Source organism: Pimephales promelas, chromosome 17 (genome assembly GCF_988280905.1).
Source record: "Pimephales promelas chromosome 17, fPimPro1.hap1.1, whole genome shotgun sequence".
Classification (NCBI taxonomy): domain Eukaryota; kingdom Metazoa; phylum Chordata; class Actinopteri; order Cypriniformes; family Leuciscidae; genus Pimephales; species Pimephales promelas.
In genome coordinates, this window is record NC_142785.1 from 17918770 (window position 1) to 17930496 (window position 11727).

At 35.7% G+C, this 11727-nt stretch overlaps 1 protein-coding gene across 1 annotated transcript; it reads right to left on the reverse strand.

Annotated features, from left to right (window-relative positions):
• Nucleotides 1-4105: 4105 nt before the first annotated feature.
• LOC120463927 (galanin receptor 2a) lies at nucleotides 4106-8654 on the reverse strand. Its single transcript, XM_039653190.2, has one exon. It carries the CDS (start codon nucleotides 8340-8342, stop codon nucleotides 7050-7052), a length of 1293 nt encoding a protein of 430 aa, XP_039509124.2. The 5' UTR covers nucleotides 8343-8654; the 3' UTR covers nucleotides 4106-7049.
• Nucleotides 8655-11727: the final 3073 nt, after the last annotated feature.

The following is an 11727-nucleotide window of genomic DNA, read 5'->3' on the forward strand; positions in this document are numbered from 1 at the left end:
ATTCCTGGACTTCAATGGGAACCAAATGGTTCAAGGTCCAAAAGATAGTTTCAGTGCAAACTGCAAACTATTCAAAGGGCTTTAAACAATTTTAGACGATGAATAAGGGTCTTATCAAGAAAAACAACGCTCATTTAAAAAAAAAAACAAAGTTTATTGTTTTATAAGCTCAAATGGTCGCCTTGTTCTGTTCGTGACTCTCCTGTTCGAACTCGTTTATCAAAATGAACAAATCTTTTTTCGTGTCATTTGGTTCATTCAACGAACGAAATGAACGAGCTGACTCGTGAAAAGATTCGTTCATTTAAAAAAAAAAGACTGTGGCCAAAACTGGTAGTGCAATGAAATTACTTCGAATTACCATGCTTTCCACCCTCATATCCCCCAGAGGCAAGAAATGTATTTTTTGTTTGGAAAAAAATCCTCCAGTGACGCAAAAAAAATGTCATTTTGCGTCATCGGAGGATTTTTTGGCCAGAGGCTAAAGACTACAGTCAGAAGTATGGGCTGTCCCGCATGTTCCCAACCCGCCCATAGAGGCTGGGATCTCACTCACAGAATATACACATAGTGTCAGCCATCTTTTTTTTTTTTTTTTTTTTTTGGAAGCTAAACTGGGAGGCTCTTGTTCTGTGGAGAAAGCCAAGTAGTAGGAGTTACCATCCTCTTTATCCCGGACATTCAGCTTTTGCTTTCTGCAGTCGCCATTCATTGTTTACATGCACACCTTTTGTTTCAATCTAACTGAATTCATTCCGATTGGTGAATCCGAATGTAGTGTTTACATGAACGCTAAACAAGTGATCGGTTGATGTGCGTTTTAACATTGCTAATAAAATTCCCGCTCCTCCGTGAGAGACACGAGACCGGTGCGTCTCACAGGTGTCGCTCACTCGTCCTGTTTTCCCATGGCCCTCACTCGTCCTGCTCAGTACAGTAAACTAATGAATGGCGACTGTAGAGCGCAAAAGCCAAATCCCGGACATTCTGGGTGATCTCGACACACATTTTCGTGCAGACTCATCACGGAGACTCACTAGTAGCCTAGACTTGTTGTTTAACTACTGCACTGTTACCGGTAGGTGTGGCCTCCTAGTGCATTCTGGGAGTTGTTGTGTTTCATCCACATAGGCCAAAAATAAATGTATACATTTTCTGGCTTTTCTCAGTCAAAGCTCCAAATTCAAAATTAATTTCACATTTCTTCTGCATAAATGACCCATTTTATATACACATTCATCGTTCCAGAGGTGAAGTATCCCTTTAAGTAGACTTTTAAGTGCACTTATTTTGATGTTTTTATTATACTAAAGCACATGTGAAGATAATTTAACAGTATGTTATTTGATATTACATTTAATGGTAATATTTTAAATGTACTAAATTGCAATTTCATCATTACAAATGTGCAATTAAATAACATTTGCATGCATGATTGCATTCTACAAAGTACAGTTAAATAAATAAAAAATTGTCAGTTGGCAGTAATCATATTTCAAAGACAATACAAGTGATTATAAATTACATATACAGAAGTAAAATATAAATTTAATCTATATTTAAACAATACATTTGCTTTTAATGGCAATCATGCAATCATTACAAGTTTGGAGGTAGACTTTGAAAGTTATTCCATATACTATTTTTATGCTATCATGCATTTCAGGCAGACGCAAACAGATTGACCGCTGAAATTGCTTCTGTATCTTATGAAATGCTTAATGAGCGTTCAAAACAAGAAGTTTGCCATCTGTTTAAAAAAATAATCGTAAAATTTCATCTTAAGAATTGTTCATTTGCAAGCCAACAAAATGAAACGTGCCTCCATGAATAACTCATCTTTACCCCTCTGCATTGATTGTAAATCCAGAGTGCCAAATATAAGCAATATAGCATGCTGCAGAGAAACAACATTACATATTCAAATGTCTCCAACACCGGACTAGGACTTCAGCATTTGCAGCACTGTATAACATTCATCTATTTCTGCTTCATTGAGGAGTCTGAGTCATTCATTTTCAGACTTGAAATATATACGGTTTCATATCAGCTTCTCACTTCTGAGACGAGGCAATGAATGTTTTATTGTGCTGGTTCTTTAAATGACCTGACACAATAAAACCCTATTTGTTCACGTCTGTTCTAAAATTAGTGCACAGATGAAATGATTGCACTGACGAAGGAATCATTCATTTGTATTTAAAAGCATTTCAGTGGGAATAGAGCTCGGTATCTTTCTGGGAATTAATTTCTTGGCAAATATACAGAAAACTTTGTGAATTTGTGAAGTATAAAATAAAGTGAAGTATTCAGGTCAAACAAAAAGCCAACTTGTAAGATGCAGCAGGAAAATGCATATTAACATAATCACTGTAAACTGAATAAACATTGCAGAAAATAATGATGCTCAATTATGTAAGTTTTGCCTGATTTATATTATTAAATTCGCATTAATATGCAAATCTACTCTACTTTGTGTCATAAACCTCATTCTCCTGCTTCTGTGCAGCTCTTTGCAAATTATTCCAACTCAGTTATGGTTGATTACAGCTCTCGGGTTAAATTATTAAACTATGAACCTCTATTTTGACTATAGTCTTAATTATCATGATTAGATACCATTTCCAATTATGATTGTTGTAATAAAGCTATGCAATTATCCTAGAAAGATCAAGAGGATAGATAATAGAATAGAGGAAATGTGACTTTTAACATTGGGAAAAGTTTGTTAGGGGATAGAGCCATTTGCATTCTGTATAGCTGTGGTATTGGAACAAACAAATCACAACATTTTCTAAACACCTGTCTACTCTGTATAACAATTAAACTAACTAGATCCATGAAGTCACTGCATGCAATAAAATAAAAAGTTAAAGTCAATCATTTTAGCCTGAATTTGATCATAAACATATTTAAACGTTTTTTTTCCCCAGTGTTTTTTTTTTCCATCCATTAAAATAGCTTGTATGTAAATCTACACCCTTGCTCCATTATCCATAAATATTCTAATTAGCCCCGCCTCCACTCACTCACTCACTCCAGCTCACAGATTCACTCTGCCAAGATAAACGCTGCATAATGGTATAACGCTTTAGCCTACAACGTCGGACTCATAACGGTAATTATTATGATTAGCCTTTTGCTTGACTGTCATCAAACAGCTAATAATGTGTTACTAATGTTACGCAAACCATGTTCTTTTTTATATTAACAGAAAAATATACTGGGACAACTTGGCTTCTCACGCATCCTCTGCTTGCCGTTAAAGCCCGCCAGCAGTGACGTGATTGGTTACGAGGTAGTTTATGACGTCAGAAACACCAGAGATTTCAAACCGCGTTTTGAAGAGAAAATACTCAGCAATGGTGCTGTCTGAATTTGCACATGGTTTGTCTTAAAGAATATTAAAAACAGCTCATAGAAACAACATTTAAAGCTTGATTTTCTCCACAAGGGGACTTCAACAATTATTATTATTTTTTAGCTAATGAGAATCACAGAAAATGTCATGGATATTTGAAGATGCAAGACTTGTTTAAAGTCATTAAATCAACAATTCATGATTCAGGTAAATATGGGAAAGTGGTTATATTATTTAGGGGAAAAGCCCATTGTTGTTGGGTTTCTAAGGGCTGCTTATTTCTCTTCACAAAAAATGTTTTTGTCAGACAAATTTCAGTAAATAAAATACATTTGATTGATTATTGACCTTCGGTATCTCCTCCTAATGTTGTTTTCTTTAGTGTTGTTATACCCTTATTAAGGATTTCTTAAATTGATGTTCATGAAGAAACTGGATTGAGACACTATAATAAAAAGGTTTGGGTCTACTTTAAAGTCCAGCTAAGTGAAATAATACAATTATAAATTTATATATTTTATCTATTTATCCCATTTTACTTTCAACCAACATCAGAGATCCTTGAATATGCAAATGTGTTGTTAAAGTAATTTGAATATTAACTTAAAATTTTAGGGGATAGGCCTACTTTAAAGTAATTTTACATATTTCAGCTGACAAAAGGTTTGGGAATCCATACTGCATATTAATACCTATAAAAGTTGGCCTTCAGCTGGTCAGTTGCTTTTCTTAAATGACAGAAGAAGTAATAAGGGTCAGTAGTGTCAAAGAACCCATTGGGTGGAGTGACACATTAAATTAAACTCAGCAGCCGGTCTTAAGAGATACGAGGTAGGAAGCCCATTTCTTGTTTTCCAGATGGATAGCTTTAGATGTCAAGATGAGAGTGTGTGACTGAAAAAGTGAGGGAGCAATAATTTATTGAGTGTGCTAACAAGTGTCTCTTCCATCCTCAGAAGTAATGAACAACCACACTGAATAGTAGCCTATACCTGAAAACCATACTTGAGAAAAAGTACAGATACCTTACAGTGAAAATGTCAATACTGCTTCAGTAAAAGTCTTAGAATATCAGAATATAGCAGTATTAAAGTCCCACTGAAGTGCCTTGGAACGGAAGACAAGACAGGATATATCAAACAGCTACACCGTTTTTTCAAAATTGCCAATAGCATTTCATTTAGGCTACATCATCATCATTGACAACACAAAACAGCCCATTCTCACCCCCAAGGCGTCACCTAATTGATGCCTTTGTTTTTGCTAACTCACTTCGGCACTCTATTGCATTATAGCCTATATCACAATTCACAAATGTATTGGAGTAAAAAGTATAGTTGTACAAAAATGTAGAGTAAATGTGATTAAGTTTTATACTCAAACTATAAAGTAGCCAAAAAGATACTTATGTACAGTAACTAATTACATTTACATAACTCTGCTTCCTTGGATATTTTCTTCAAATGGGACTGGTTGCAATAATCTAGTCTATGATTGTAGGTTTTGAAGGAAGCCTACTAAGCACCTAAACACAATCCATTCCACATTCACAGTACTGAAAGGATGTAATGAAAAGGTCAAATTGATACTTTACATGTACATTACTTTGAGGACAGATTGTTATCCATGGGCTTTGTTATATAGGGTCATGAGGTGTGAATTATTAAGCTGCATGACAGACGTTTCTTATGCTTTGAAACAGGGCTGAATTGTTGACAGCATAAAGCTCTCTGAGGTTATTAACAGAAGCACTACATCCATTATAGCACTCATTTATTTTGAATGACTGATGGGAGCCCATTTGTGCTAGACATTCAGTTTAAATAAATGCAATCATGGGACACTCTTGAGATCTTTTAGAGCAAAATGGTCTTAGTCCCTCAATTTTCACCGCCCACAAACGATGAAAAGTATAAAAAATGATAATGATTCAGGGCAATTCAGCACTCGTGTAAGAGAAAAAAGCCGTAATATTTGTACAAAACAGATCGTTTTTTTTTTCTTGCTGTGCTTCAAACAGGAAGATTTAAATTGCTTTACAAGCATGAAACAACACATGATTCAAATGCAATGTTTTTACATTTAAACATAATTATTCTATTTTGCAAGGCAGAGATATCAAGAGAGACTATTATATTTCTCATATTGTTGATGTATGTGTATTTTAAGCTTAAAAGGCCCAGTGTTATCCTGGAAACACCATTGTTTTACTGTTTAATTGAAAATTAAATGCCAAGTTTTGCCTCGAAAACAATAAAATGAGTTGAATGTAGTGCATTGCTTATTCGGCTATAAAAGAGCATCAGCACCTAAAGTGATGCTTATGTCACATTTACAACAGTCAGCACTCATATGTTCTGATCTATTGATGTATCTTGCCTGGATTCATTTAGGCAAATTATGCACAGTCAGTTTTCAGTTAATGACGCAAAGCTGTCTTAATTATAATTTCTGAATATAGCAGCATGCTTGCACACAAGATCACAGATCATGCACAGAAAATCTGTTGCGCTTGAGGATAATCTTAAAATGCCTGAATAATGCTAAATTGATTAAATTGCACGGTCAAAATGATGGGTTATTATTCACTGTCTGTGCTCCATCTTAGTGGCAACAAATTATCATCAGTATATTAGTGTACTATGGAAGAGGGTATTACCTAAATCCATTACTCTCCGACAGATTAATTGTTTCTCTCAAAGTTTAGCTTATGTGATGGCAAACACCGAAACAACATCATCATGGTTCATTTTAGATTTCTAATTTGTCATTGATAAAGGTTCCAAAAGGGGCTTTTCAGCGATACCAAGAATTATTTTTGGTTCCCCAAATAACCTTTCAGTGAGCAGTTCCTATAAAAAAATGTTTTTAGTATATTTTAGAATATTTTAAAGAATATTTTTAATTACAACTCAATAACAAAAATATATATTTAAAAAAAATTCTAAGTTTTGCTGAGGTTCCCATTACGTTATGAAAACATTGTTCTCTGAACGTTTTCTAAATGTTTGAAAAAGAATTATACAATGAAACGTCACATCATTCTGCAGACATTGCATGGGAATGTTACTTTTGAAAAACATAACGTTTTTGTGCTTTTGAGAACATTATTAAACACTACATAACTTTGAACGAACGTTCCATTAATGTTACTGAAAAAGTGCCAAAGTTCTGAGAATGTTCTGGGAAAAAACGCATGGTGAAGTGGAATGACGCCATCGATCTACAATAGATGCCAGTGAAGAACCTTTATTTTTAAGAGTGTTAGACTGTTCTGCCCACCGGAGCTATAAAGCTAAATTTCTTGTATCTTAAGACTGTAAATGTAGTGCAGTGATCAAAATGTATAACAGTAGGAATATTTATGTGATTTCTGGTGAGGAGGAGCTGGTGGAATAACAGACAACCACACGTCAGGGCTAAAGCCCCTCAGCGGTGCCATTAATCCTGGCTTGAGCCTCACATTCTGGGTTTGCAATTTTCCACTCATATCGACTGTTTTCAGAAGAATCTATTCGTTTATTTAACAGAAAATACTTACAAAATAAAACGACAAAATAGCCATGATAGATAACATAATTCACAATAACATTGAATAATAACTAATAATAACTGAAACAGTAAACAATAACTGTCACCCTTTTCATATTCCCATGATTGTTTCAAGTCTGTCTCATTACATTTTCAGTTAAATACTCTCACACACAGTCGTTGCAGACACGCTTTTACTTCTGGTCAGTCTGAAAACAGTGTAGCTTCTTGTTTCTGACGAAAATCTCGCAGACGAGCCAGAGTTGCGCTGCTGGATTTTAGAGGCAGAATTTCTAATTGAAGACCTATTGGTCAAACTCATGACAGATGAAATCTTCTCTCTGTAGCTCTCTCTGAACCTTTTGGCCGATCTGTACAAGTTTCCGATGAAGCAGTAGCAAAGAGGATTGAGGGATGAGTTGGTGAGACCCAGCCATTGCGCAAAGGGTCTGCTCTGGAGTATCCAATGATGTTCAACGTTGCTCAACTCGTCGTTTCGATCAGGAGAGCTGGGAATGTTGGAGTCGATCCAGATGTCCACGGCATAAAGCGGCAGCCAGGAGAAAGTGAACAGCAACACGAGCGCAAAGACCATTTTGGTGATCCTCTTGCGCGTCTTAAGGCGCGATCTTGAAGAGGTTTGCGCTAGCTGGTTTGGATCTGATGTTGATGATGTGCCTCCTCTACTCAATTTCCAACCGGTCAAAAAGCAAATGACCAGGTTAAAGACCACCGGGAATCCATACAACGCGCAGAAGAGCAAAAAGTTGTAACCCTGGCGCAGTTTGATTTTAGACCAGCTCTCTACGCACACAGTCACTGTATGCAGTCCGTCTATTAGGGAAAGCGTCTTCGTCGTATTCATGAAAAACAACGGCAAACATAGTGCAGAAGATACGATCCACACCACAGCTATCATGCATATAATTCTGCTGGTCGTAAAGAACGATCTGGCGTGCAGGGGGCTGTGGACGCTGTAGTATCTGTTCAAACTGATCGCAGCCAGACTCAGAACACTGGCAGAGACTGATACCGCTTGAACGAACGGCACAGCTCGACACAGAAACTCTCCAAACACCCAGGCGTTGTACACCTGAAGTCCTAAATTAACCGGCATGCAGACGCACACCACCATCATGTCGCACACCGCCAGGTTGACCAGGAGTCTCCTGGTGGCTGACGCTCCAGACAAGCGATTCCTCCGGCGCGTTAGGACCCACAGCGCCAATATATTCCCCACCAGTCCAGTCACGAATGATAGCACATACATCACCATTAAAACTATAGTGTCCGGTTCATGGCCCGCAAACAGAAAGTCGATGGAGAAAGGTGTCAAATCATGGCTACTCCAGTTCTTCTGGAGATGCCCCCAAAGAGAAAAGTTGTTAGGGAACAAGCGTCCGAGTGTGCTGTAAATGCTCGAGGAGTTCATGTTTCCTCTGTGTGCCATTTCATCTGACCATCCGCTTATTGAGGATCTCCATAACGCCCCCACCCCTCAGGAATATGATAAAAGACCAATGATTCACCAAAGGATAGAAAAATATATCTCTTATGCATACATTAAAAAATCAGATGCTGTTGTCTAGATGTATAATAGGAAGATTCGTATAAATTACATGTATTAGAGAAGTGCAGCTTGTGTCTTTGGGCCATCCATTTATCTACCATAATGCAAAACCACATGCTGAGATGTAATATGTAGATTGATATTTTAATAATAAATTTCATAAATAGAAGTGCAGCTTATCTATCTATCTATCTATCTATCTATCTATCTATCTATCTATCTATCTATCTATCTATCTATCTATCTATCTATCTATCTATCTATCTATCTATCTATCTATCTATCTATCTATCTATCTATCTATCTTCTATCTATCTATCTATCTATATGTTGTTTCAACCCAAATTTGGGTCAAATATGGACAAACCCAAAAATGTAATTTAAAAAATGTACACTTGAAAGTCAAAGTTGAAGTTGGATTAAAATTGTAAATTACATTTATAACCCAACATTTGGGTTTGTCCATATTTGACCCAAATTTGGGTTAAAACAACCCAGCATTGTTTAGAGTGTATTACATATAGGCTATGCCTTATGCATACCTTAAAATGCATTTATAATAGCATGTAAAAGTCACATGCTATTGTCTAAGATGTGATATGTAGATTCATATTTTAAAGTATAAATATTCATATTAGAGAAGTGCAACTTAACTGTACGTCAGCTTACTGTAACTGTGTCTGTCAGCAATGTCACGTCTGACTATCTAAATATTAGATGTGAAATAAAATGTTTTTATAATTCTAAATATGCCCAAATATTATTTGTGGATAAGGGTTATTATATAACAAGTATAAGTAGTATTGTTTATAAAAACAATAAATGTAAATGAAAAGCCCTTATTTACCTAACGTTTTTGGTGCGTGATGCTGTTTTACACCTTTAAAAGCAAATAGCCATCACCAAGAATAATGGGAACACACACAAAAATCTCTCTCACTTTCTTTTTCTCACATCTGACACCAACCAAATCTAGAGATGTTTAAACAAGACCATGAAGATGTATTTTCAGTCATGAACATATTCCAATCCAGACATCATGTACCAATCTTGACTAAAATGTTTTGGTAACGCTTCCTTTTACAGTACAGTATTACAGTGTACTTACAGTGTACTTACCTAAAAAGTACTGGCTAATATAAGGTAAGTACATGGAACAGGGGGAGGTTTAGGGGGAGGTTCAGGGTTAGTACTAGTTATTACACAGTAATTATAGTTACTAAATTAAGTACATAGTATTTACATGGGTAACTGGACTGTAAAAGGAAGCGTTACCAATGTTTTCAGATTGACACACTGAAAGCTATTTACTTAATGCTTTGTCAGTTAACAGACCATATAAATGACAGAATTGGTATATATTACATATCAAATCAGTTCAATCAAATGCTTGTCACTTTTTGATTTTGCAAGTATGATATTTGCAGCACATTTATAATGTTAAAACATTATAAAATTCGTATTTCCGTCTAATATCTGATTGCGTTAGTCATGTTCGAAGCTGTTGCTATAAACAGCCACATGTAGAGGCTAATGAGCTTTACTTGGCAGAAGAATCGTTCATTATGAATTAATGTAATTATCTTTTCAACATTTGTGTCTTATCTTATTGCTGTTGCCACCATTTATAAAAGCAATAAGCCACTCGAGGCCACCTTACAATGTTTTCTTAAAGAAATTTGTTTCTATTGTGTTTTTATGCCTATTACTGTATTACATTTTATAGATGATACTTTGAATGGATGATAAAATGAACAAATATTTGCTTTATGAACAAAAAAAGCCTTCTCTTCATTTCTTCACACACCTCAAAACTACAACACATTGTGTTCCAATCTACCAAGCAGTGATGAACAGACTTACATAACAGGCCTGCTGTCAAAGTGTTTTTCACTTCTTCACATCACTGACATGTCAGCTTCAGCCTACAACATGACTAATTTGAGAACTGATAATGATTTGTTCATTATATCAGACCATTTCTTGAGTAAGGGAAGGCACATGATGTGATTTGAGCGTCACTGTCTTGCAAACAGATTCATCTCCATCACATCTGATGGAACAAATTGATTTCGCCCATATTTATTACTTTCCCTATACGTCATAAAGCAATGCCTGATCTAAATGCACAGCAGTGGTGTAGTTTATCTTCCACTCAATAAGCTCATTGCATTTAATGGTGGCAGTAATGATCGTTTGCTATCTGCTAAAGTGTCATCCTTGACAAACAGTGTTTTTATCACTTCTTTCCCTGCCTAAATGGTATGCTAAATGTAAATTATTATGCAAATTTCATATTTAACTGATGTTTTGAATTTTCCTGTAATTTATCCATTTTTTGTTTGCAGCATTTACCAGTACATGCAACATGACGGAATGACGTCAGATCTTAAAAATATATATTTTTTAAAGAAGCAGGTCTAGGCTCAACAATTGAATGCATTACTTAATACAGTTTTTCTCAATCACTTTGGCAATGAGATATCAGACTCAAAAGAGAGAGAGAGAGAGAGAGAGAGAGAGAGAGAGAGAGAGAGAGAGAGAGAGAGAGAGAGAGAGAGAGAGAGAGAGAGAGAGAGAGAGAGAGAGAGAGAGAGTTTTGAGTTTTCAACACACTTTATTCATATCATTACAGCGTCAACAAATCACTCACATTAAAAAAGGTACAATAGACAAGACTTATCTTAATGTCATAGCAAAAATCAACATTTCTTCTTCAACTGTACAAATAGCTCCATTAAAACACCATTTGAGCAAGAAACTTTCTGAGTCATTCATCAGGTTATAGAACTTGAAATCAAACATAACCCTTGCTTTTACCATATTTTTAAATACAGTAACCTCATTTTGTCCTTCTCTACCTTCTATTTTATTTCTCCTAGTCATGTAAACAGCAAGTTTAGCTTGTCCAATTAAAAAATTCAACAATTGACTTTTTTTTCTTTGTACCACACTGTATTTGGGTCCAAGAATCCAAATCTTAGAAGAAAAAGTCTCCCCAAAACTCATGAAAAGTACATCAAGCAAACAAAACATTTCATACAGTCTAGAACATTCTAAAAAACAATGAAAAATAGTCTCTCTCCTCTTACAAAAAGGACAATCACTTGATACATTGGGATTAATCAAACTCACAAATGCATTTACAGCAACTGCGCCGTGTAAAACCCTCCACTGAATATCACCTGTGCGTTTTTCAATTGGTGGTTTGTATAAAACTCTCCAAACAGGTTTATCATCATCGTCTATCCCCAATTTCTCTCTC

What these genes read in the sequence shown, in the direction of transcription:
- LOC120463927 (XM_039653190.2), bottom strand. Translation starts at nt 8,342, where the DNA reads ATGGCACACAGAGGAAACATGAACTCCTCGAGCATTTACAGCACACTC.